Source organism: Elgaria multicarinata, chromosome 19, assembly GCF_023053635.1.
Source record: "Elgaria multicarinata webbii isolate HBS135686 ecotype San Diego chromosome 19, rElgMul1.1.pri, whole genome shotgun sequence".
Classification (NCBI taxonomy): domain Eukaryota; kingdom Metazoa; phylum Chordata; class Lepidosauria; order Squamata; family Anguidae; genus Elgaria; species Elgaria multicarinata.
In genome coordinates this window covers 10,849,607-10,877,103 of record NC_086189.1, presented here as the reverse complement: position 1 = coordinate 10,877,103, position 27,497 = coordinate 10,849,607, and the positions used below count along the sequence as shown (strand labels likewise).

The window sequence follows — 27,497 nt, the reverse complement described above, 5'->3', positions numbered from 1 at the left end:
GAGGCCCCTTCCAACTTTACTATTCTATGATTCTATGAGTAGAATCATAGAATAGTAGATTTGTTGTTGGGTTAACAGCTGGGTTGTTTAGGTGCTAAACAACCCATTGGTCTGGGTTCCCAAGCTACGATCAACAACCTACAAACACGCCCATTGTAGGTTGTTGATTAAAAAGCAGAAGCGGCTGATATGCTGCAGGCATCACTCCTGCTCATTCCTGACAGCCCACGGTTTATTTAACCCATGGGCTGTTTTTACGTGCAGACTGCAAAAACGACTTGCAGAATGAACAACTAGCCTAGAGAAAATAATGACCCAACTCCCATTATAAGAGGTTGAAATGCCTCCCCTAAGTTTAATCGTTGGCATTAAGGGCTTTAAACTGAAATATGCTGGTATTTCCCACCCATTTTGCCTTCAGCTCTGTCCATCGCTGGAATGTAGCCCCTGAGAGCTCCGAAATCGAATCCAGCCCTTTAACATCCCGGCTTTATAAGATCCTTGACGATGTTTTCAAGGCAGATATTTTTTGTTTTATTTATGCGTTTCAAAGAAAATGAGGGAATTAAAAAAAAAAACAGGGGAGGGGATGAAGCACCCATTTTGTAAACAAGCCTGGGAAAGTGGTGACTGCTGGTATTCTGAATTCAAGAAGGACACAGACAAGCTGGAGCGTGTTCAGAGGAGGGCAACGAGGGTGATCAGGGGTCTGGAAACAAAGCCCTATGAAGAGAGACTGAAAGAACTGGGCCTGTTTAGCCTGGAGAAGAGAAGATTGAGGGGAGACGTGACAGCACTCTTCAAATACTTAAAAGGTTGTCACACGGAGGAGGGCCAGGATCTCTTCTTGATCCTCCCAGAGTGCAGGACACGGAATAACGGGCTCAAGTTAAAGGAGGCCAGATTCCAGCTGGACATCAGGAAAAACTTCCTGACTGTTAGAGCAGTACGACAATGGAATCAGTTACCTAGGGAGGTGGTGGGCTCTTCTCCCACACTAGAGGCCTTCAAGAGGCAGCTGGACAACCATCTGTCAGGGATGCTTTAGGGTGGATTCCTGCATTGAGCAGGGGGTTGGACTCGATGGCCTTGTAGGCCCCTTCCAACTCTGCTATTCTATGATTCTATGATTCTATGAATGCATTCTGGGTCGCAGTCAGAACCAGTCCCCAAAGTAGGTTCAGCACCTTGGATAGGTCCCTCCGCTGTTCCGGCTGCTTCTGACTGAACGGACTTACAGCCCCATCAAAAACAGAGGCACCATCCTCCGCCGGGTAATTCGGGACCTTGAAATTCTGGAGGTACCTTGGGCTTGGAAGCCTTTCCGAAGCATCTCTACCTGATGCAGCCTTAAGTGCACTGGTTTCCCAGCGTTCCTATCTGCCGGGCCCAACTGATGTGGTCTTCTGTCATTCCCAGGGAGCAACAGTAACCTGACGTGTCTGGAGGACGGGCTGTGGTCCTTCCCCGAGGCCCTCTGTGAATTAATGTGCCGGGCTCCGCCTCTCATCCCCAACGCAGACCTCCAAACTGCCCGCTGCCGCGAAGACAAACAGAAAGTGGGGTCGTTTTGCAAGTACAAATGCAGGCCGGGTTACTACATCCTGGGATCCTCTCGAAAGACGAGGAAGTAAGTAGCAACTAAAACGATCAAGGGGCTGGAGGATCTCCCCCTATGAGGGACGGTTACAACAACTGGGGTTGTTTAGTTTTGGAAATAAGGAGGCTAAGGGGAGACAGGATAGAGGTGTACAAAATGATGCCTGGTGTGGAGAAGGTGGAGAGCGAGACATTTTTCTCCCTCTCTCAAAATACGAGAACCCAACGGGGTCATCCCCATGAAGCTGATGGATTTAGGACAGATAAAAGGAAGGACTTCTTCACTAAACAATGGAATTCACTACCACAAGATGTTGTGATGGCCACCCATTTGGATGGCTTTAAAGGGGGTCAGATAAATTCCTGGAGGAGAAGGCTATCAAGGGCTCCTAGCCCTGATGGTTGCATGCTACCGCCAGTATTCGAGGCAGTAAGCCTGTGTGCACCAGTTGCTGGGGAACATGGGCGGGAGGGTGCTATTGCACCATGTCCTGCTTGTTCATCCCAGGCCGATGGCTGTTTGGCCACTGTGTGAACAGAGTGCTGGACTAGACGGACCCTTGGTCTGATCCAGCAGGGCTCTTATTTACCTTATTTATTTATTTACTTATTTATTGCTTTATATACCGCCCCATAGCCGAAGCTCTCTGGGTGGTTTACAAAAGTTAAAAACAGTAAACATTAAAAACAAATATACAAAGTTTAAAAACATAAACTGCATAAAAACAACAGTATCCTTGTAAAAAACAGCTAAGAAGTCATGTTCTTTTGAATCAAAGCAGCTTTCTGTGCCAGGCAGGGTAGAGTACTGGTTAGGGCAGCCCCTCCCCCACGCTGGCGAGTGCCCTCCCGATGGGTTGGACTGCCACTACCATCATTCCCAGTCACCATGGCTAGGAATGATGGCGTCTGCAGTGCAACATATCTCTGATGTTGGACTAAGACTGGGGAGACCCAGATTCAAGTCTCTACTTAGCTGTGAAGATCATGACTTGACCTCGACCTCTCTCTGCAGCCTCCCCAGCTGCCCACGCTTCCCGATCTGAAAAGGTTCCATGGGAAGAGTTAGCGCATGGCATCTTCCCCTGGGCTTCTTTAATTGAAGCACAGGAAACCGGAGAGATTGTAGACAGTCAGAGAGATACTTGCACAGTGAAAGACAGAACACTCACACATTTCTCTTGGCCGCCTTGTACCTAAGGGAAGAAAAAAACCTTGTGTTACCCAGGAAAAGGTCAATAAAATTTTATTTCTTTTTGCTTTGTATTTCGCTTTGGGGGGGGAATAATGTTGGGCAAGGAGTCAGGTGACACCAGAGAGCCAATCAGGAGTCGCATGGGCAGCTTGTTGCGGGAAGAGCCATCTTGTCTTCTTCTGTGCTACCAAACCCTTGGCCTTCAGCCTGAGGCATAAAACCTAACATTGCCGTCAGACTTAAGTGACCACTATGGAAATAATTATTAGAAGTGAAGAATTTTGGGCTTAAAGGCATGGAGGTCTGCACCCCAGCTCTTGCAGCCAATGAAAGATTTCCAGTTAGCTGTTCTCAAATGGCGAGAAATTTGCTTGTGTGTCTCTGGAAGGGTCTGGATTTCAAGCTTTTATGCAGACAAGGCCTCAGAGATAGTGGCGGAAATTATTTCAGATGCACAGAGTTCAAGCAGATCTTTTTTTTAAAAAAAAAAATTAATACTTCAAACAATACATCAGTACAAATTAAAACAATACTACATAATACACAATAATATGAAATAAATATTTGATAAACATATATTCTAACTTAATTCTCTTAACATAATCATACTTAACATAAAAGTGCTCCCCCCAACCACGGGATCTTATTCATGTTTCCAAAATCTCATTGCTTCCTCTGGAGGTGTTTCCCCTCTCCCCTTTAATAATACAAATTCTAGAAACTGTTTCCATATTCCCTTAAAAATCATTCATTTTTAACTTTTATATTACGTGTTAATTTATCGTTAATAGCAATATCCCATATTTCTTTATACCAGTCTTCTATATGATAATCCCCTTGAACCTTCCAGTTCCTAGATATCATTAATCTTGCTGCTGTTAACAAATTCGTTATCAATTCTTTTGTCTCTTTATTACAATTCAATTCTCCGTATAATGATCACAATGCCACTATAGGTGTCTCTTCAATCTCCATTCCTAAAATTTCTTTTATCTCTTTAAACACCTTTTCCATAATTTTTGTACAAATTTGCATTCCCACCACATATGTAAATGTGTTCCTTTCTCTTGACAACCTCTCCAACATATTGCTGAATTCATCTTATTTATTTTATTTTATTTCACAGGGGTTAGGTACCACCTCCAGACAAGCTTGTAATATTTTTCTTTTATCCTCAAAGAAATATTTCTCAACACTCGTTGTTTCCATATCCCTTCCCAACTCTGTTGCTCTATTTGTTCCTTCAAGTCAGTTTCCCATACCACCTTGCCTACACTTTCCTCAAGCAGAACTCTGAGATTCCATGGTGACCTGTTGAAAGAGCCCTTGAATTTGCAAACACCTTCCTGGAATTTTGCTTCCACTGGAAAAAGGCGGCACTGCCCGTCTTTTCCATGTGCTGCAGAATTGTTCCATGATGAGTCTGGGGCTAGTTGGGCCATGCTCTGATGTGTAAGGCGCATGGGTGATGACTGAGTGATGAGTAGGCATTTCATATCTGCTTCAGGAATCTTTACCCGCCTGCAATCTGATGGCTGTATCAACATGCATCTGCATATTTTTGCCCATCCCAAATGACCCCCAGTTAGAGATACAAAGGGCTGGAGTGGGGAACAGGTGACGAGGAACCCCATTTGTGCTCTGTTGTTTCTCTCTGGCCTTTCCAGCCCCAACTGACCATAAAGAAGGACCCACTTTTGTGTCTCCATAAAGAAGGACCCACTTTTGCGTCTCCATAAAGAAGGACCCACTTTTGGGTTCTCAAAGAGCGTGCCCAAACAACTGTACTCTGTTTTTGTGGCTGACTACACCCTTCCTGCGAGCAGCGCCTATATGTAGGAGGAATTCTTTTTGTGTTCCTTCCCTCCAGGGGAAGGTTTATGAGAGTCTCAGCCTAGAACGTGTGCTGAGATGCTGTCTTGCATAGCAAAGGCGCATCCTTAGAATTGTAGTTAGACGCACCAGTTGCTCTGAAGGATGCACAGAGTTATCTAACTGATACATGCGCAGCTGTGCACAACACTTTGCATCTTAAGCCAGATAGAGGCAGGAGGAAGGGTTAGAAGGAATGACTGTGGGCGCATGACAGAGGGGCAGAGGTGGTTCTGTAGTGGGGCAACTGGGCAGGGACCAGCCAACTGCCCCCCACCCACTTGTGGCCAAGAGACCCACACACACACACAGCCAGGCACACATGCAGCTTCCAAGTGTCAAACATTATCTTCTCCTATCCTCTCAATAGAATAGTTGAGTCCCTCAAATGTCTAGAGTCTGTTTATGTTAGAGATAAGAATTGGAGGGGGTTGACCTCTGCCCGGACTATACCACTTCAGGCTGCAGGTAAAAGCTCACATGATGAAATCCTCCCCCAATATTTTTTTTAAAAAGTGCCTGTACATAGAAAGCTAGCATGTCAGGGAGAAGTCTTTTGTCCTGGCCCTTTCCTGACATGCTAGTTTTCTGTATGCGGGGGGTTTGTTTATTTAACTTGGCGTGGAGGAAAAATTCCACCATGGAAGCTCTCCTGCCACCCCAGCCTGAAGTGTTCCAGCCCAGACTCACCTGCACCTCCTCGATTGGTGATGGTTTGTGAGAGTGAGGCCATAGAAGGACTGAAGAAAGGTAGCCCTGCAAAGGTGTTCCGAGTGCGAGTTGCAAGCGTCAGGAGCAAGAAAGAAGGATAGGAGTTGTTAAAGGCAGCTAACAACTTTAGGCGGGGGGGTTTTGTGAACCGCCCAGGGAGCTTCTGTTATTGGGCAATATAAAAATGCAATAAATAAATAAATAAAGTGAGCAGATTTCAGAACCTAATGCCATGATTCTTAAATACAAAAGCCACCATTCTCACCACCCCTCTTACACAGACACACACACACACACACACACACACACACACACAGACACACACAGACACACACACAAAAGCACACCATCAAGAATCCTTTCAATGCTACCTCATTTTCTTCCAATGGTGCTTGCATGAGAATGGTGTCCAATGGGTCACACGTCCGGGCAATTTGGTACCTGCTTCTTTATTGGAGACCCAAGCTGTTAAATTCCTTCCACTCATTCTGCACCTCTCAGCCCTTTCATTCACAAAGTCCTTTGGGAAAATACCCTCTTTGATATGCGACCTGGGGAGTCCCCTTTGAACCTTGGTGGGAAAAAGTTTACTGGTATCCCTACAGTTTATGACTCCTTGAAAAGAGCCCAACCACATCTAAAAAGGCCATCAGCCGCAAAGGTCGGGAGACTCTGGGTAACTCTCTTTTTTTTCCAAAGCGTGAGCAGGGGGGACTTCAGCCCATTGGACTGTGTGTGTCTGCCTTCGCAAACAATTATTGTTTTCACTAGGAGACCACATGACATAAGACCCACAACCCTGATCCATAGAGTGTAAAGATCTGTTGCAAAGGCAGCTTTGAAAAAATGTTACTGATCTCAGGCTACTGCTTAAATAAATAACCTCTCTCTCTCTCTCTCTCTCTCTCTCTCTCTCTCTCTCTCTCTCTCTCTCTCTCTCTCTCTCTCTCTCTCTCTCTCCCTCTATGGAAGGAGAGCCTTTAAGATCCAGTGTGCAAAAGATGGAACTTGGCTTGAAGGTGCCTGCATCCCTGTAACCTGTGAACCTCCACCCTCCAAGTTCCACGGTCTCTACCAATGTACCAATGGCTTCCAGTTCAACAGCGAGTGCAGGATCAATTGTGAAGAGGATGACGGCCAATCAGTGAGTCCCAGTGAGGGCATGGCGCATAGCGTGGTGGTAGTATGCAGAAGCATAGATGGCCAGTCAGTGAGTCCCAGTGAGGGGATGGCGCATAGCATGGTGGTAATATGATTGCTATGCTTCTGTTTAATTCAGCCCTTTATTCAGGACTAGGTTCTTACTTCATTTTTAGGTGAAAGGCACTGGGCCTTGCTAGACCTACCTCAGAATCCATGTGAGAGGAGCAGCCAGCCCGCGCTAGAAGTAGCGCGGGCTGTCGCTCCTTTCCACACGTCAGACGCGATGGGGAAAGGAAAGCCCCGTCACGTCTTCCATTTTAAAAAAATAGTTAAAGGGGTCATGTGCGCAGGAGTGCACTAAGGAAAAGGTAAGTTGCTGTTTTTTTAAAAAAATAAAGGGTTCCCTGCTCCCCCCTGCCCCCAATTCCCCCTCACAATGTCTGATACCCCCACACTCGCCCGCTCACTCGCTCACTCGCCCCCTCGCTCGCTCGCCCCCATGCTCGCCTGCTTGCTCGCTTGCCCGTCCACTCGCCATGTCCGATGCCCCTTCCACCACCACCCCAGCCGCAATTTCCCCACCCTGGCTTCACTCTCCCCCCCCATCTGTCCTGCCAGGTCCGCTCTTCCCCCCCTGGCCCCCATCTCCCCCCCACTGTGATTCCCTCACCCCCAGCCCGATGGACACAACTTGCGCAGCTTTTCCCGGCTACTCGCGAGTAAGCCGCGTAGATGAGAAAAGCCGCGGAACCAGCTAGACGTTCCGCAGCCCCGGGCTACAAGTGGATCCGGTTATCCCGGGTCAAGGGAGGGTTTAGCCCGGCTTGACCCCGGGATCCCCTGTGTGTCATCTGCACGCACAGCAGTGAGCCCGGGTTTCAGCCCAGGTTCAACCCCCGTCTAGCAACGGCCTCTATTTCAGTGGTAGAACACATACTTTGCATGTCAAAGGTCCCAGGTCCAATCCCTGATAGGTTAGACTGATAGGTTAGAACCCTGCCTGAAATCCTGAAGAACACTGCTACTCTTAGACAACGCTGAATGGGACTTGATATAAGACCACTTTGTACGTTCCTATGAGTTCATCCCAGCCTAATTTAGACAGTGCCGATTTCCGAAGAACCTTCTCCATAGCCACGCCCTCCCAAGGTCACATGGGAGTCTGTGTCATCGCTCCATGTGAGGGCTACTGGTTCCCTCTCTCCTAGTTCTACCTGCCCAGCTAGGTGCAGGAAGCATTGCTGGTATAAGGGAATCATTCTTCTTTAAAACAGATTTCCTTTGCAGCGCCAGGGTGCGCACCTGTCCTAAGATGGGTTCCCTCCAATCTGAAATAGTTATAGGAGGTACCCATGATGATGTGGAGGAGGAGGAGGAAGATGAGGAGGTCTGGAGTGATGATAATTTTATGTTTAGTGTGAGGTGGTGGTGGTCTCAGTGGGTAGGACAATTCTTTAAACTCAGGAAAGAAAGGGGGAAAGGCAGAGATAGCAATATGGAGATGGTAATATCTAAAATGGTACCTGTGACAAAATGTGGCAGTGACTAGCCAGCCAGCCATGCCCTTTCCAGGGTATTCCATTCCATTCTGTTTCCCCTCTGGGCTTTTTTCTCCCCATTCCAGTAGTCTATCAGCAGTCCACGCCTACTGAGCACACTCAGTTCTCATTCAGCAGTTCTCATTCTACCACCCACTCCCTCCTTAGTCTTTGCGTGTGTGTGTTGATTTTGCAAGCATTGTAGTTCCCTCCCAACCCTGCTGATGCGTCCTCCTTGTATCTGGATTGTGCTGTTTTGTCTGCATAAGGATCCGCAAATGAAGACTTGATTCAGTATTACAGGATTCACCCCACCTGATTCATCCCAACAGTCGATGGACTGTTGCTAGATTAGACCAACCGTCCATCAAGTCCAGCCTTCCCCCATCATGGTCCTCTCTAGATATGCTAGACTACAGTTCCCATGTTGTCTGGGCATGACGGGCCTTGTAGTGCAGGGCATCAGGCTGGGATGGCAATTTCCCTCCCAGCGCCCAACCAGAATATTTTGGGAGGCCGTCAATCAGGATAGGAAGGCTGCAGAATTCACTCCTGGATCGGGTCAAAGTCCAGTGCCTGTTTCCAATAGGTAAGCCAACCAAGTGGCTCTGAAGCCCACAAACAGGGTGTACACACAGGAGCCCACTCCGGTGTTTTTAGAATCCCAGAAACGCATATCCTTAAGTTATAACAGGTCGTATCGCCATAGCCAAAACTCCCCTTTTTTCCATGATTGGTTTCTCTCCCCTTTGTCTGTTTCCTTCCCACCTCTGCTACATTTCGGCCACCTTTCCCCCCCATGTCCTTTCTGAGACAGGGTGAGCAGAAATGTGTGCCGTACCTAATTTCTGCCTGTGTGTGTACATAGGAAGCCAGTGAATGGCACCTTCTCTCCCCACACCTCCAGCCAAAAACCTGGCATGTGAGATATGTAAACCTGTCATAGATCTATCTCCAGCCCTTCACACTTTTCTGTGTTTAGCTCTGCCAGGCCCTGTCTCCTCTCGACCGCCACCACCGCACCCCAGTGTGTTTTGGCGAAGATGGCAGCCACAGGGCTCGGGGGCTTTTTGGCACTGAGAAAGCCCTGTTCCCATCGGGCTCTGGGTTCCGTGGGGAGAACTCCCATTGATGTCATTGGGCCGACGTTTGCAGCCTGCTTGAAGCTGCGTTGGAAAGTGTCAGGATGGAAAGCCGGGAGATCACCCCAAATTGGAACACCATAAGCTCAGGAGGGCGAAGTAGGAAAATAGAAAACCTCATGGTTTTACAGTGATTGCCTGTACGGAGAGTGGAGGCAAGGGGAGAGACGGCAGCAAATAAAAGCGCCGAGCTTTGATGCAAAATAGATGGCCCAAAGGTTTGGACCGCCGTTGCATAAACGCGGGGTTCTTCCACACAGACCTATAAAACACAAAAGTGTTCCAGCTCTTAATTAGGACATAATTTTAGAGGGGGGGGGGTTTAAGCAGAGGCACACTTTTTTTTCCAGCCTGTTCTTATATAGGGGAAACATCAGCTTGGCTGTGAAGCAATTCCACTCCCCCCCCCCGCCGCGCGCCCCCAGGCATTTATATCATGCAGTAGTTAACTTTATATGATATGTACTTTGGCACTCAAACCGGTGTTTCAGTCTCACTGGAGTCCCGTTTTTCCCTGGCTTGTGACGAGGATTAAACCATTAGGGGCGGTAATCGTCTTCGTATTGGCAGAAGGAAGTGTGTTGTGGCTCTGTGAACTTCGGTGGAACTTGCAAGGGTAGTGACCCCAACTAGCTTCGATTAATGAGCTGGATTTATTTCAGTGATTTAGTTAGATCCTACTAATAATGGTGCCCCTTAACAGTTTGGTATTGGAGCTTGGGTGGATATGGTGTGGGCATGTGTTGCTTCAGGGTTGGATCCAGACCTCATCATATTTAGAGTAGACCCATTGACATCAATGAAACGTAAGTTAGTCATGACTAGAATCATAGAATAGCAGAATTGGAAGGGGCCTACAAGGCCATCGAGTCCAACCCCCTGCTCAATGCAGGAATCCACCCTAAAGCATCCCTGACAGATGCTTGTCCAGCTGCCTCTTCAACGTCCTATTAGACTAGTCCTATTAGACTAGTCTAAGTCCTATTCGTTTCAGTGGGTCTACTCTAAGTCTGGGATCCAACCCGATGAATGAATGAACCTGTCAATTTTGGTTTCTCTTAGTTTCTCATTTTTGCCAATCTTTATTTATTTATTTATTTTATTTTTATACCACCCAATAGCCGAAGCTCTCTGGGCGGTTCACAAAAATCTTAGGTTTAGCTTGTTCTGAACTTGTGTGTGTGTGTCCATATGAAGGTTTGTGTACATTTTTATGTGCTTTTCTTCTAATAAGTACACATTTTGCAAGCGATTTCCCAAATGCAGTGCCTTTTCGAACATTATTTTCATTAATATACGCATTTTTGCGCGCACCTTTCCCTAATAGATAGTTATTTTTCCACATGCTTTTTTCATCGGAGTACTCCTTTGTGAAATTCGGAAAAGTGCAAAATACGGAAGGCTGATTTTTTTGGTTTGGACTGTGGTTCGGAAGAGCACAGTTATTTAAATTTGCCTTAAAATTCGAAACCGGAATGAATTTCTTTCACATCCGTATTGTTGATACCACGTTGGGACAGGAGAAAAATCCCTGGCAAGTTTAGTGTAACTGACATTTCTACGAGAAGACTGGAAAGGGATGAAAGTTTGCCTTCATCTTGGGAATTAGGTGTTCCAAGCTGTATAGGACCAAAGCCAGTCCAGAACTTTATTATGTCCAGAAACAGACTGGAAATCCAGCTTCTCTCCACCCCTAAAGTTTTGGGGGATTTTTGTAAACCTTGGGGATCCCCGTCTTGTGCATGGGAGGTGCAGTTTTGGCTTCCCAAACAAAACCACTCACAGCCTGAACATCAAAAATAGCTGTTCCAGACAGCAATCTGACTGCTGCATCTTCAGTCCATAACAGCGGATGGCATAATAACCTAGGCACATCTACTCAGATGTTTAATAGAATATACTGCGAGGTGGAATTGCAGAGAAGTGGATTCTCTGTGGTTTTTTGCTGCAGCTAAGGATGTCTGTCAGTTGAAATCTGGCCCTTTTGGGGTTGATGGGCTTCCGCTGCCCACCTCATTCAACTTGCATTTGCAAAACAAAGCTGGGTTTCCCCGCCAAACTCCGGGGACCTTTTCCGTATTTTTTATTTATTTTTTTGGCTGCATGTTGCGCGAATAGAGATTTGGTCAAATTGTGGCTGGAATTCGCATAATTCGCTCAAATTGTGGCTAGGATTTCCATACTTTGCACCCGTGGCAGCCAAAATTTGCATAATTTGCACAAATGGGTGGGCGTGCTTCATGCAAGTCGCGCAAATGATTTATTTATTTATTTATTTATTTATTACATTTTTATACCACCCAATAGTCAAAGTTCTCTGGGCGGTTCACAAAAAAGGATGCAAATTTGTGCAAATTATGGTGGTAATTAATAAACATATAAAAATATATATATTTTTAAAAAAACCATAGAAAATCTGCTAAGAGGCCCAACTCAATGCAGATTGAGTTGGTCCAGGTAGCTGAAAATGGACCGGAGTCCTTGGGGCCCAGCTAACGAAAACCCTTCAAGCTCCACCCCCAAACAGATTCCTCCAAATTCACTAGCTGCAACTGACTAACTCACAGGACTTTAGGAAACTGCTTTGCATCAGCTTCATCGTTTTGTCCATCTAGCGCAGGAATTTGACTGCCAAGTAGCTCCCCAGGGTCTCAGGATCAGACTTTCCCCACCAAGTATCTGTGATCTTTTCAACAGGGCCTACAAGGGGGTGACCCCCTAAGGCCTTCCACATGCAGGTCAGGGGCTCTACAAACTCCATTACCCCCAGTTTTTCCCAAAGAGTTTTCACTTAGTTTTGAATTATTATTATTATTATTATTATTATTATTATTATTATTATTATTATTATTTGTATACCGCCCCATAGCTGAAGCTCTCTAGGCAGTTTAAATGAACCGCCCAGAGAGCTTTGGCTATTGGGCGGTATAGAAATGCAATAAATAAAAAATAAAATGTTATCAAAACACTTAAAAGCAATATACAAAATGTAAAACTACAAAAACATACAATGTACACAGAAACACACTTTTGAAACAACCATAAACAGCTTCATAGTGTTGCACTGAAAAGCCACAATCCTATCCTAAATAACCTGGGGGGTAAGCCCCATTAAACCCAATGGGACTTAGTTTCGGGGGCATAGGATTGCACCGTTATTCCTGAGTAAAGGTACTTCCGAATCAAGCTGCAAACCTTTCCTAGCGTTGCCATGCACAGAGGGTACCATAACTGATGGAAAACCATTGTCTTCTTTTGGTGCTGCTTCTCACAAATCCCATCCACTTCCTTCCTTCCTTCCTTCCTTCCTTAAGAACATCAGAAGAACCCTACTGGATCAGACCAAGGGTCCATCTAGTCCAGCACTCTGTTCACACAGTGGCCAACCAGCCATCGGGCAGGGATGAACAAATACTGGAGATAGCACACAACCATCAGGGCTAGTAGCCATTGATAGCCTTTGCCCCCTTCTTCTTCCTCCTCCTCCTCCTCCTCTTCCTCAGCCCTCTTTCTGCTTCCTCTTACCAGGCTCGTGGGAACAACGTGATTCACTGCCGGAAGGATGGCACCTGGAGCGGCTCGTTTCACCTCTGCAGAGGGATGCAAGGGCATTGCTCGCACCCCAACCAGCTCAGCAGCGCTCTAAAACTGCAGTGTCCGGACGGATATGGCATAGGTATTTCACGTGAGCTAAAGCTAAACCGCTCAGTGGCATTGTGCAAGGCAAGGCGGGTCCTTCAACTTCCTCCTCTGCTGTCCCCGTTGGTCTGAGGTTTAAAAAAAAACAAAAGAGCTAATGAATCCGTTTTTAAATGGCAAGCCAGGCTTTTAGACGCCAGACCTCTCGGTAATGCACGGTGCACCCCCGTGACACTGACATGCCTCGTCCTCCTTGACGACGGCTATTGACAAGGTTAAATTATGCAGCTGGCAGCTATTTATTTATTTTTAAGTTCACACACATGCATTTCCACCTGGGTCCAGCCAGCTGAAAAACAAGCAAAGGAGGAACAGAAGGAAAGCCATGCAGCATCAGATTTTCCTGAACCAATAGCTCAGTGTCCTGACACTTGTAGAATCATAGAATAGTAGAGTTGGAAGGGGCCTACAAGGCCATCGAGTCCAACCCCCTGCTCAATGCAGGAATCCACCCTAAAGCATACTTGACAGATTGTTGCCCAACTGCCTCTTGAAAGTCTCTAGTGTGGGAGAGCCCACCATCTCCCTCGCTAACTGGTTCCATTGTCGTACTGCTCTAACAGTCAGGACGTTTTTCCTGATGTCCAGCTGGAATTTGGCTTCCTTTAACTTGAGCCCGTTATTCTGTGTCCTGCACTCTGGGAGGATCGAGAAGAGATCCCGGCCCTCCTCTGTGTGACAACCTTTTAAGTCTTTGAAGAGTGCTCTCATGTCTCCCCTCAATCTTCTCTTCTCCAGGCTAAACATGCCCAGTTGTTTCAGTCTCTCTTCAGATGGTCATAGTGATGCCCTTTGGAAGCCAGGATCAGGGCATGAAACTCCCCTGCTGTTTACGCACCTTCTGGCCATATACCTTGGGGATGTTCGGGACGCACTGTCTCTGAGGATGGACATTCTGTTCTTATCTGTTTTATGGTTAAGGACCGTGGATAGACAACACATGCATTTCCCAGCCTTGGGTCCCCAACAGTTGTTGGACCACAGGGGGGTTCAGGGCAGATAAAAGGAAGGACTTCTTCACACAGTGCATAACGAAGCTATGGAACTCACCATCAGTACCACAAGATGTAGTGAGGGCCAGCAATTTGGATGGCTTTAAAAGGGGGTTGGATAAATTCCTGGAGGAGAAGGCTGTCCATGGCTACTCGCCCACATGGCTATGTGCTACCTCCAGTATTCGAGGCAATAAGCCTGTGTGCACCAGTTGCTGGGGAACATGGGTGGGAGGGTGCTGTTGCACCATGTCCTGGCTTATGGGTCCCTGGCCGACGGCTTCCCCTTGAGCGTATACATCCATCAATGAAATACTTCTTCACACAGCGCAGAGTTAAATTATGGAACTCGCTACCACAAGACGAAGTGATGGCCACCCATTTGGATGGCTTTAAAAGGGGGTTGGATAAATTCCTGGAGGTGAAGGCTATCCATGGCTAGTAGCCCTGATGGTTGTGTGCTATCTCCAGTATTTGAGGCAGTAAGCCTGTGTGCACCAGTTGCTGGGGAACATGGGCAGGTGGGTGCTGTTGCACCATGTCCTGCTTGTCCATCCCTGACCGATGGCTGATGGGCCACTGTGTGAACAGAGTGCTGGACTAGATGGACCCTTGGTCTGATCCAGCAGGGCACTTCTGATGTTCTGAAGAAGGAGGAGGAGGAGGAGAAGAAGTAGTAGTAGTAGAAGATGTCCTGCTTGTCCATCCCTGACCGATGGCTGATGGGCCACTGTGTGAACAGAGTGCTGAACCAGATGGACCCTTGGTCTGATCCAGCATGGCACTTCTGATGTTCTGAAGATGGAGGAGGAGGAGAAGAAGTAGTAGTAGTAGAAGATGTCCTGCTTGTTCATCCCTGGCCGATGGCTGATGGGCCACTGTTTGAACAGAGTGCTGGACTAGATGGACCCTTGGTCTGATCCAGCATGGCTCTTCTTAGGTTCTTGTTTTCATAACTCTCTTCATTCCATTCTGTCTGGGGACAATGGGAGCTGTAGTCCAACACCTTATGACAACCCAAGGTTGGGAAGGGCTGCTTTATGAGAATGTAAGAAGACACCTGCTAGTCCAAAGGTCCATGTAGTCCATATTCTGTCTCACACAGTGGCCGAACTAAGTGCCTCCCCAGTCACTCCTGAACCTGCTGCCACCAGGATTTACCTTTGCCATGCATCCACTTCCCTTAGAGCCACGATGTAAAGGTAAGATGGGTCTCTCTCTTTTTCATAGATCTATGGCCACAAACTACGGCAGCTGCAAAGGGCCATTTTGCTAGCTTTAGACCATAGATCTGTGAAAAGAGAGAACCCCCATCTTACCTTTTAATCGTGGCTCTAAGGGAGGAGGACACACAGTGGAAGTAAGTCCTGGCAGCAGGAGCTCCGAGTTTGGGGAGGGAGGGAGGTGAGCGGGGAGTCCAATGGACTCCCAGTCAGCCTTTTCTCCAGGAACCAGCAATGGCAAACCCACATCAGTGGGACTGAACCTCAATTCAGCTTCAGTTCCGAAGCGAGGCGCCCCAGCCCCGAAGCACCCCGAGTCAAATCGGGGCTGCTTCGGAGGCTCCAGAATGGCCTCCGAGCTGAGTCATGTGTGTGGGGGGGGTCTGTGTACAGCCCTAGTCTTTCCCAGTCCTTCTTGGAGATGCCAGGCATTGAACCCGGGGCCTGCTGCGCTACCAGCCTTCCGCAAAGTGCACTGGCTGAAGCTGTGAGCATCATCGTCCCCGATAGTAGGTTACCAAATCAGCAGAGATGCATTATGGGTAGAGGTCCAGACCAGCCTGTGTGTGTGTGTGCGTGTGTGTCGTTTTCCCCTCCGTCTCTCCTTGGCTGTCCTTTTGAACTCCCGGGGAATCAATCCCCTCCTTTCGCCGATCCCTCATTATAGACTACCTCTTGTGAGGCCCCGGGAGTTGCTGCGTGCCCGTCCCAAGGGGGAGAGGAACGCGACCTGGATGAGCTCACCGCTCTGTAATGATGCCAATTACGGATCGTATATCAAAACAATTCTGGCCCGCTCCTCTCCTGAAGTGTAAATGGCACGCTGGCGAGCGATGCCGCAGCGGCCGCCTCCTTTCGCCTGATGTGTTTTACCCCTGGAGACGAGGTGACCTTTAGCCACCTACCGAGGGTGTGCTGCTTCCTGCAAGGATATTTCCCCTTGTTTTTCAGGATGGCGGGTGGAGAGAGAGGGAATGCTGGCTCCCAATTTGGGGGGAGGGTGGATGGAGCGGAGCGGAGCGGCGGTGGAAATAACTCCTAATTGCCCAGCCAAGCCAGGTGTTGTTTTGTTATCTGTTTATTCCCTGGAGCAGCGTTTATAATTCTTATCTCGTTTACCCTCAGTGCTAGACAGTAAGGTGGACACAATTAAGGTTGCAATCCTAGACTCCCACTTTCCCGGGAATAAAACCCATTGAATGGATTGCCTTCTAACCTGGGGCTAGGGCAGTAAGTTTTATGCCTGAGGATTGATTTGAACCCAGGCCTCTCAGGTGCCCAAGTGTCCACCATGGCCAATGGCGCGCTTACATTGGCTCCACCTACCCACCTATTGGAGTCCGTATTCCAGTCCGGGGTGGGGGGTGCAGATTGATTTGATGTAGGGTGACCATATGAAAAGGGGGACCGGGCTCCTGTCTCTTTAACAGTTGCATAGAAAAGGGTATTTCAGCAGGGGTCATTTGTATATATGGAGAACCTGGTGAAATTCCCTCTTCTTCATCGCAGTTAAAGCTGCAGGACCTATACTAGAGTGACCAGATTTAAAAGAGGGCAGGGCACCTGCGGTGATGAAGAGGAAATTTCACCATTATTATTATTATTATTTATTTATTTATTTATTTATATAGCACCATCTATGTACATGGTGCTGTACAGAGTAAAACAGTAAATAGCAAGACCCTGCCGCATAGGCTTACAATCTAATAAAATCATAGTAAAACAATAAGGAGGGGAAGAGAATGCCAACAGGCACAGGGTAGGGTAAGCAGGCACAGGGTAGGGTAAAACTAACAGTATAAAGTCCAAACAGCATCAGGTTTTAAAAGCTTTAGGAAAAAGAACAGTTTTTAGCTGAGCTTTAAAAGCTGCGATTGAACTTGTGGATCTCAGATGTTCTGGAAGAGCGTTCCAGGCGTAAGGGGCAGCAGAAGAAAATGGACGAAGCCGAGCAAGGGAAGTAGAGGCCCTTGGGCAGGCGAGAAACATGGCATCAGAGGAGCGAAGAGCACGAGCAGGGCGATAGTGTGAGATGAGAGAGGAGAGATAGGAAGGAGCTAGACAGTGAAAAGCTTTGTAGGTCAACAGGAGAAGTTTATATTGGATTCTGAAGTGAATTGGAAGCCAATGAAGAGATTTCAGAAGTGGAGTAACATTGTCAGAGCGGCAAGCCAAGAAGATGATCTTAGCGGCAGAGTGGTGGACAGAAACCAACGGACTGATGTGAGAAGAAGGAAGGCCAGAGAGAAGAAGGTTGCAGAAGTCGACACCTGCAGAAATTCCCTTTTCAATACAACTGTTAACGATACAGGAGCCCTGTCCTCCTTTTCATATGGTCACCCTAGGATATTGTTTTGTGTCCCTCACCCTCTAGGAGTGAACCAGTAAGAGCGGTCGATACAATACACTCAGTGAACGTAATGCAATTCTGGTATCGGTGAGATTAAAGAAGAAGAAAGAACCCAGCCTTATCCTCAATGCCACAACAACAAAAAAGACATTTGTCCATTTGACTTCGCCATTCAGGAACAACCAGAAGATTGTAGCCTGCTGTGACCGTAGTGCTACATTGGGTTAGTTAGGAGGCTGAAGTCAACGCTCCCCTGCCTCTCCGGTTCGTTTCCCCCCAACCCTGATTGGAGTTCAGAGCTCTTTAACGGCGGATTTGTAGCAGCTGAGCCACGGCAAGAGTGATTTCCCAGAGGGAGAAACGCAATGCAGCATCACCCCAGGGCTTAAGAGACGTGGCTTAGAAAAGCGCCGATATATTACCACAGGACGCCCGGGTGTATCTTAATAAGAGAGAGGGCAGGGTTCCTGCAGAGCGCAACCATTAGCCAGAATAAATGAGGGATTTGCCTCCAAGCAACTGTGCCACACCGCTTGCGTTCTATCTCATAGACAAAGGCCATAAACAGGAGGCCCTAAATCCGCTCAGGGCTGTTTTCTCCTCCAACCCAAATAAATAAACCCACGCCCATGGAGAAGTTGCCTATCAGGAAGAAGGATCAAGATTTCGAGCCTGTCTCAGTTTTTCGTGTGTTTGTTCATAATATCCTGTCCTGTCCTGTTTCCGCTTTAACAGATTGTTTTGTTTTTTAAAAAAAACGCATTTAAATATGCGTTGTTTGAACGTTTTTTTCTTTTTCACGCAATGCCAATGGCTTGACATATTTACTCTCAAAGGACCCATCCCCAAACATCCCCACGGTGGGATGTTGTTTTGGTGATCTGGAAATCGCGGCAGGGAATTCAGAGAACCGTGAACCCTGAAGGAGAACTGCAAGGCCAGTTCCATTTGTCCTCGATCCTGCATGGCAGAATGTGCCACATCCGACGGACAATGGCATTCCGGGCCATATATTACTCCGGGAGGTATAGCTCAGGTTCACCGTGAAAAGTAGACCAAGTGAAATCCTTGAACGCTCTGAGTTCAAGCCAGCCTGTTCCCTGACATATTTGTTTTCTATGCCTGGGGATGGATGGATTTATTTATTTATTTATTTTAATTCTTTTTTTGTATGGAGGTTTATTCCAAGAAACGAGCCCCACCCTCACCCCTTTTTCAATCCTAGAGACAGGATTACCACCTGTGGCATAGGGGCTAAGGTATCAGATTGGGAGTCTGGAGATCCGGGTTCTAGTCCTCACTCAGCTGTGGAAACCCTGTGGGTGACTTTGGGCCGGTCACAGACTCTCATCCCAGCCTACCTTACCGGGTTGTTGTGGTGAGGATAAAAATGGAGAGGAGGGGGATTATATACCTTGGGTTCCTTGGAGGGGAAAAAACGTGGGATATAAATGCAACAAATAATAAATAAATAATAAATAAATAAGCAAGACCTTGCAAACATCTGCTGACCATTTTCATTTGTAAAAAGGAGCTCCTGTGTTTTGACTTTAGACTATTTACTTATTTGGGAGCCTTGTTTTTCCTCTTTACCTAAGAGAATAGCCAGAAGTGGTTATTTTCTATCTACCTATCTATCTATCATCTATGTATTTGCAGCGTTTAAAACCCTGCCCCTTTAGCAAAAAAAGCAAAACAGAGCGTCTTTCAAAGATAAGTAGCATGGCGATCTCTGCGTTCGGACTTACAATCTAAATTCAAGACATGACACACAAGGATTAAGGAATCACGAAAGGGAGAGGATTTAGCAGTGGAGGCTGGTGGCTCCAATATCAGTGGGTCTGTGAATCTGCTTCGGGTTTCAGTCAGAACTCTAAAAGGAGCTCTTCAAGGTGTGGAGCATTAGTAGTCGAGGTTCAGAGCTCCTTTTAGAGTTCTGACTGAAATCTGAAGCGGATTCACCACCCCACTGACATGGAGCCACCAGCCTCCACTGGGATTTATATAATTCAACCTTGCTTTAGAAGAGCCAGCATGGTGTAGTGGTTAGAGTGTTGGACTGAGAGTCGGGAGATTTGACTTCTAGTCCCCACTCAGCCATGGAAGCCCACTGGGTGACTCTGGGCCAGTCATAGCCACTCATCTCAACCTACCTCACAGGGATGTTGTTGGGAGGATAAAAATAGAGAGGTGGAGGAGGATTATGTATGCCATGTTGGGTTCCTTGGAGGAAAAAAAGGAGGGATATAAAGCCAACAAATAAATAAATAAATAAATAAATAAATAGCCAATTTTATACTCACCCTGCAGCCGGCCTTTGTAAGGGGAAGAGGACCCCAGACCCCACTTGGTGAAGCAGCAGCAGATGGAGAAAGCCACAGTTTACCTTGCTGGCTGTTGCTTCCTCTCCTGCACATAGGACAGTTGGTTGGACTGCCCTATGAAGGAAAGTCTAGAGGAAGTAACTAAAGCAGCGGTTTGGGGGAGATAGGCAGAGCGAGGGAACTGATAAGCGAGTGGTTTGCATTCACTTGTAGGTCGCAGGTTGGAAAGCAAGAGTGGTGGTCCAAGAGGCAGGTCCTTTCAGGACCCTGGACAAGTCCCAGGGGAAAGAGACATCATCTTGACTGCTGGCTGCTGCAAGACCAGCCTTTGCCAACCTGGGGCTCTCAATATGTTTTTGGATTAAAACTCCCAGGATTCCTGACCACTGGCCACAGTGGCTGGGTCTGATGGAAGTGGAAGCCCAAAACATCTGCAGGGCACTAGGTTCTGAAGCCTGATGTAATCCTTCAGCCGAATTGCCCCTCCAAGGCTCTTCCCCCTCGCTGGAATTCCATCATCTCTCCACGCCCTTTCTCTGGGCATCCCGTTGGGGGCGCTGATCTGATAGGACACCCAAAGTTGGATAAGTTCCTGGAGGCAAAGTCTATCCATGGCTACTAGCCCTGATGGTTGTGTGCTATCTCCACTATTTGAAGCAATAAGCCTGTGCGCACCAGTTGCTGGGGAACATGGGTGGGAGGGTGCTGTTGCACCATGTCCTGCTTGTTCATCTAGCTGATGGCTGGTTGGCCACCGTGTGAACAAAGAGCTGGAGTAGATGGACCCTTGGTCTGATCCAGCAGGGCTCTTCTGATGTTCTTATGATCTTAAGGACTTTGGGGGATGGAGTCAGATTCTTCGATGGGGTCCAATTCAGGGGCTGTGGACCCTGGGGGTCTTGGGAAAGGGTTTCCCATGGGGATGGTGGTCTTGGATTATGCTGGCATGTGGCTGTCCCTTGCTTCAAACCATCTGGATTCTTCTTTACTGAACCATGTTTTAATCATATCAAACACCAGAATCTAAGTAATGAGGTTTCTTGCTAATCTAAGCAGAGGAAAAGGGGGGAAAGTCTATTGTGTGGAGGAACCCACTTCCAAAGTAAGGGTTGGTTTTCATGCCTTCTCTGGCTCATCCCTCACCCACACACCCAATTCCCAAGCCTCTATATAGCCTCTTTTTGGGCCCAACAGATTATGATGGACAGCTCGATGGAATTGTCAACCCAGTGTGCGGCCACTGTAAAGAAGACAAACTCCATGTTAGGCATTATTAGAAAAGGAATTAAGAATAAAAACCGCCCATACCTTACTGGCTTTATACAAATCTATTGTGTGACCACACTTAGAATGCTGTGTACAATTCTGGTCATGATACGTAAGAAGGGGATTGTAGAGATAGGAAAAGTGCAGAAAAGGGCAATTAAAACGATCAAGGGACTGGAGCATCTCCCCTGTGAGGGGAAGTTACAACAGCTGGGATTGTTTACTTGGAATAAAGGAGGCTAAGGGCAGACCTGTAAGAGGTGTACAAAATCAAGCCTGGTGTGGTGAATGTGGATAGGGAGATATTTTTCTTCCTCTCTCAAAATAATAGAACACAATGGGGTCGTCCCATGAAGCTGATTGGTGGGAGATCCAGGATGAATAAAAGGAAGGACTTCTTCACACAGCGGCTAGTTGAATGATGGAACTCACTACCACAAGATGTAGTGAGGGCCACCAAATTGGATGGCTTTAAAAGGGGGTTGGATAAATTCCTGGAGGAGGTAAAGGCTATAAGTGGCTCCTAGCCCTGATGGTTATGTGCTACCTCCGGTATCCAAGGCAGTAAGCCTGTGTGCACCAGTTGCTGGGGAACATGGGTGGGAAGCTGCTTTTGTACTTTTGTCCTGCTTGTGGGTCCCTGGTTGACAGCTGGTGGGCCACTGTGTGGGCTAGATGGATGCTTCGTCTGATCCAGCATGGCCAATAATGAATAAAATAAAACAAAATAAAGTGCACACCCCACATTGACCAAAATGTGAAAATATGTATTTTTTCATATCCATATTTTTAAATAGCACATTTTCTCACAGACTCGGGAGTAATGTGCTCACGTTTGGGGGTGCAAATGGGAAAGTTCTGGTGTTGAACGACCTGAAATGAAATTCTCATCCGTCCCTAGACCCAAGCGCCCAGCATGGTTGGCACAGGATTGGAAGCTGTCCAAAGATGGCGGGGCGCTCCCATCAGCACCGTTGGCTGAGCCATAGATGGACAAGAATGTGTGTGAAATGATTCTTGGGTAGATGATTCATGGCCCTTTCTCCCTTTCCCTCTTTTCTTCTCTTGGTTTTTTGAAGGAGCGGAGTGTTCCATCTTGTGCCTAGACCACCATGGCGAGCCCATCCTGTTGCGAGCCAATGAAACATCAGACAACATTCAGCACTGGATGAAACCTCCAAGGGTGAAGGTGAGCGTTCAGTCGAAGGACAAATGTGGTTTGATGGAGTGGGCTGTGGACCCTTCCCCGGCCATTCCTAGGGTGTGTCTCCAAACGTCTGAACCCACACACATCAGAAGGCAAGGAAAGGGGGGGATGTTAGGGGACATTATAAAGGAGAAGTCCAAAAGGAATATGAGCCTCGTGTGGCGCAGTGCGGTAAAGCAGCAGTTTCTGCAGCTGAAACTCTCACCATGGCCTGAGTTCGATCCCAGCGGAAGCTGGTTTCAGGCAGCCGGCTCAGGTCAACTCAGCCTTCCATCCTCCCGAGGTCGGTAAAATGAGTACCCAGTTAGCTGGGGGAAAGGTAATAACGGCCGGGGAAGGCAACAGCAAACCACCCCACTATAAGGCCTACCGAGAAAACGTCAGCGAAAGGCGTCCCTCCAAGAGTCAGTAATGACTCAGTGCTTGCACGAGAGGTTCCTTTCCTTTCCTTCCAAAAGGAATTAGCTGGGAGAGGTGAATGAATCCTCTAGCTTCAGAGGCAGTGTACCTCTGAAGACCCAACAGTGGGGACAACTAACAAGATGCCTTTATGTCCTGCTTTGAGCCAGCTTTCCAGACATTTCTGGCTGGCCACTGTGGGAGACAGGATGATGGATAAGACAGGGTTTCTCCCTGTCTTCCTTCCTTCTTGGCTTCCTGTCTTTTGTTCTTTCTGCTTGCCTGCCTGCCTGCCTTTTCCTTTTCTTCCTTCCTGTCTGCTTTTCCCCTTCCTTCCTTCCTTCCTTCCTTCCTTCATTATGAATTCTTTCCCATTGGTTTCAATGGGAGGACAGTGATCTGTCCTAGCTCCATAGTTGGGATACATCAGCAGCTGGTTTGAGAGCTGAGTGTGCCTGGGATGTCCATGGCCAGGAAACCCGGCTGTTAGGCGGCTCAGGGCTCATCTACACCAAGCAAGATATTCCATTATGAAAGCGGTATATAAAAGGCAGGAGCCACACTATTGCTTTATAGTGATATTGAAGTGCACTGCAGGATCTACACTACCGTTTTATAGTGGGACTGAAGTGCGCTGACAACTGTTGGGGCCCAATGACACATCTACACCAAGCAGGATACAACACTATGAAAGTGGTCTATGGTCTGTGTCAAAGGGCCCCAACAGTTCTCAGTCCACTTCAACACTGCTATAAAGCAGTCGTGTGGCTCCTGCCTTTTAGATACCACTTTCATAGTAGAATATCCTCCTTGGTGTAGAGGAGCCCTCATACAGATTCCCGCAGCGCCCCAAACTCAGCTTGTATTTGCAAGCCGAGCCGGAGTCTGAAATCCAGGAACTTTTTCAGCATAGGTCCCCACAAAGAGCAATTTGCACGAATTACAGCCCCCAATTTGTTCAAATTGCTTTTTTAAAAAAATGCTTTAAAAATGCCGGAAATCTGCAAGCTGACCCAACTCAATGTAGATCAGGCTGGGCCAGGTTCCAGGAAGCTGACCTGAGGAAACCTTGATGGATTACGTTCCCCAGACGGATTCCTCTGACATCCCTAAGTCTGTTTCCTGGGAATTCTCTCTAGCACACACCCTACACCACTCCCAGTATACCTCCCAGCATTGAACAAAAACCAGCCCGGGAGGTTTCTGCAGTTTCTGGGAGGAGGTATTCAAAGTCAGATATCCTCCCCCCTCACTGAGAGCACACCCCTCTCTTGGGGGACTCTGGGAAATAGGAAACTTGGGAGGAATCCATTTGACGGCTTTTCTTCCTGGACTTTGTTTCATTTCCTGATCGCCCAACTCAATCTGCAGTGCGTCAGGTCCCTTTGCGGATTTCCCCGGAATTTTGCATTTGGGGAGGGGCAGCTTCTGCGATTCACGCAAACTCCTGAGCAATTTGCGCAAATTACAGCTGAATTTGTCTACTGCGTGCAAATTCGGCCACAAGTTGCCCGGATCGCTCAGAAATTTGTATAAAATTGCAGAATCTTTCCGGCCTGCCCCCCCCCCCCAGCACGCAGAAATGTACCCTGAGTTCAAGGAACAGCCCCCAGCTCCGGTCGCAGACACAAAACGAGTCGTGCACTCGGTTGGCACTCGGTCGAGCCAAAAGAGACCCAGATTTCCCCACGACAGACATCCCTACCTCGACGGATACCCTCACAGGGACCATCAGATTGCAGCCGTTTTGTCCTTCTGGTCTTCCGGACAGACTTCGAAATGTGATAGATGCATAAATGTACCCCTTTGGCAAATCGAGCTTCACTTGACAGCCCTTGCCACGGCTCGATCCTTTGATCCGTCACATTTTGTGGAGAGGAGAGCTGAATTTCCGAGAGCCCTTTCCTCTTTTCCAAGGTGAAGTTTATTTCAAAACCTCTTACCGTTGCTTTTGGCTGGCCTGAAAACGGAAAGGAAGGAAGGATCCCAAACCCCGAGATCAGAAAGCACGTCTCTAGCAGGGCCCCTTTCAGAGAATGAGGGGAGGGGGGTGGTCGTCGGTGGGCCCTACAACAATAACACGCTGCCCCCTTCCAGGCCCCCTGTCACACTTAGTGTGCCTCTGCTCACTTTTGAGCCCGGCACAGCACATAAAAACTTCCTTATCTCTGTATTAGAAGCTGTTTCTCACCCTTTTCTTTCCTGAGCTGTAGGCTTTCAAGTGTTTTGTGTAATTCACTGTGAAAGAAGAACTCAGGCTTGAAAGACTCACAGCTCCCTCCCCCCCATGCTGTCCCCTTTTATTGATGCCATCTCTCAGAGGGAGCCGTAACGGATTTTATACCTGCAGATCCCTGGAGGGCTCATTAGGTAGCCTGGGGCAGAGGGAGGGAAATAACTAGTAGTAAAAAGGGAAAGGAAGCCAGGACTGGAGGAAGCAAGGAGGAGGAGGAGGTGGAGGAGGATGCATTGCAGGAATAAAGACAAAAATACATGGTGAGAACAGGTGTGCAGAAATGGCATCATGGTTTAGGGATGCCGTGAGCGCCTGACTGAGTAAGGGAGTCTGACGGACTCCCTAGCGTCTCCCCCGCCTCACACGCGCACCCCCGGACCCTATGAGTGCTTCGGAACGAATCCTTCGGCTATTGGGCGGTATAAAAATGCAATCAATCAATCAATAATCAATAAATAAATGCTGAAGTGAAAAAAATTGAGAACCCAGGAAAAATAATAATAATAATAACAACAACAACAACAATATTATTATTATTATTATTTATTTATTTATATAGCACCATCAATGTACATGGTGCTCTCCCTCTTCTAACACTCCCTCTTCTTTCTTTATCCCTACTTCGTATTGTTTTATATAATGGTGTATCTTCTTGTTTTATATTGGTCTGTTGACTGTATATAAAGAAATACTAATACTAATAATAAATTTATTTCTTACCCGCCTCTCCATTTTGATCGAGGCAGGGAACAACAACAAATGATAAAATACATAAAACTGAATTAAAACATAATACACATTGTTAAAAAAAACCATTCTAAAAATATTTTAAAAACGTCTTAAAATTCCACTGGATAGGCCTGCCGGAAGAGATCAGTCTTTATAGCTTTCTTGAATGCTAGTAGACTGTTAAGTTGACGAGTCTCCTCCGGCAGGCCGTTCCCCAGTCTGGGAGCAGCAGAAGAGAAGGTCCTCTGGGTAACAGTTGTTAATCTAGTTTGGGCTAGCTGAAGGAAATTCTTTCCAGAGGACCTGAGTGTGTGGGGCGGATTGTACGGGAGAAGGCGATCGCGCAGGTAGCCTGCACCCAGACCATGTAGGGCTTTAAAGGTGATAACCAACACTTTATACTTTGCTAGGAGTTACGTCCTGATATGAATTATGTAAATTCTTGCGAACCCTCTTAATGGAATTATTTGCATATGTTTCCACACAACGGAGTTGGGGGAAGAATTCGAATCTGTCTGTAGATGGACACCACAATGAACGACACTGCATAATTCATGAAATAGGCACAGGTTGGATTTCACAAAATCCAGACATCCCTAAGACAGACATCATGTGGCATAGCTCCACCTTGCTTCAAACCATCTGGATTCTCCTCTACTCAACCATTTTTAATCATAGAATAGTAGAGTTGGAAGGGACCTATAAGGCCATCAAGTCCAACCCCCTGCTCAATGCAGGAATCTACCTTAAAGCAGCCCACAACCTCCCTAGGTAACTGATTCCATTGTCGTACTGCTCTAATAGTCAGGAAGTTTTTCCTGATCTCCATTAAGAATCTGGCTTCCTGCCACTTGAACCCGTTATTCTATGTCCTGCACTCTGGGATGATGGAGAAGAGATCCTGGCCCTCCTCTGTGTGATAACCTTCCAAGTCCTTGAAGAGTGCTATCATCTCTCCCCTCAATTTCCTCTTCTCCAGGCTAAACATTCCCAGTTCTTTCAGTCTCTCTTCATAGGGCTTTGTTTCCAGACCCCTGATCCTCCTCTGAACCCACCCAATTTCCAAGCCTCTATGTAGGAAATACAGTTCCCAAACTACTAAAATTCAAGAGTAGATGTTCCTTAGTGGAACAGAGATATTTCTTACAGCTTCCTCCCTCTTTATAACTCCCTCTGGGGGATGAATGACCCAGCTCCAAGGCACAGGGATAGCAAGCAGGATGATAGAGCGAGCTACAAAAGAGATGTTCAAGGCTTCATGGCAGGAGTAACCGTGAAGGCAGCTGTAAGTATCGAGGAGCAGAGAGAACCAGTTCTCACCGGGGACCCGTATGTTTTCAGTCCTGTCTTGGAGACGGCATCAGAGGCTGGAAATGAATGGCAGCCATTTGTATTTCCACCGCCAGAACTCCCTGCTTGCCCCGCGTTGCAAGTGTTATATACGATATGGCCGTTAGATTTTTATGATGTCTTTTACCACCCAGCAAACTCTTGCTTCCCCTGAAATTGAAAACAGGTTGCCGTCTGTTCGGACGGCACCAAATTTGCTGCGGCGACGTTTGCAGCACGGAGGCCTGAATCCTGCAGCTGTTGCCTTTAGCCTCGGGCTTGGGAACTGCTCTTTTCGGGGCTCACGCCCGGACATGTTGTATGCGGAAGGTTCAATCTGCAGCATCTCCAGGTAGGGAAATAACCCGGCTTGAAACCCTGGAGAGCTGCTGCTGCTGTCAGTCAGTGTTCACAATACTGGGGTAGATGATCTGATTCTGTAAAAAAAAAATGCTCCTTATGATCCTATGGCATATAGTATCTAAATCTGGCCAAGTTCTTTTGACAGCTGATGACGCACAAGCTCTTTTTCCCCTCCCCAAC

The 27,497-nt window shown here is 47.3% G+C and overlaps 1 protein-coding gene across 1 annotated transcript in view; it reads left to right on the top strand.

The window, feature by feature from the left end:
• PAPPA (pappalysin 1) overlaps positions 1–27,497 on the top strand; it is a 259,190-nt gene that overhangs the window by 202,041 nt on the left and 29,652 nt on the right. The window contains exons 16-19 of the mRNA XM_063144791.1: positions 1,420–1,630; positions 6,350–6,521; positions 12,729–12,876; positions 22,134–22,243. Coding sequence (XP_063000861.1) covers positions 1,420–1,630; positions 6,350–6,521; positions 12,729–12,876; positions 22,134–22,243 — 641 coding nt within the window. The remainder of the gene's footprint in view (positions 1–1,419; positions 1,631–6,349; positions 6,522–12,728; positions 12,877–22,133; positions 22,244–27,497) is intronic.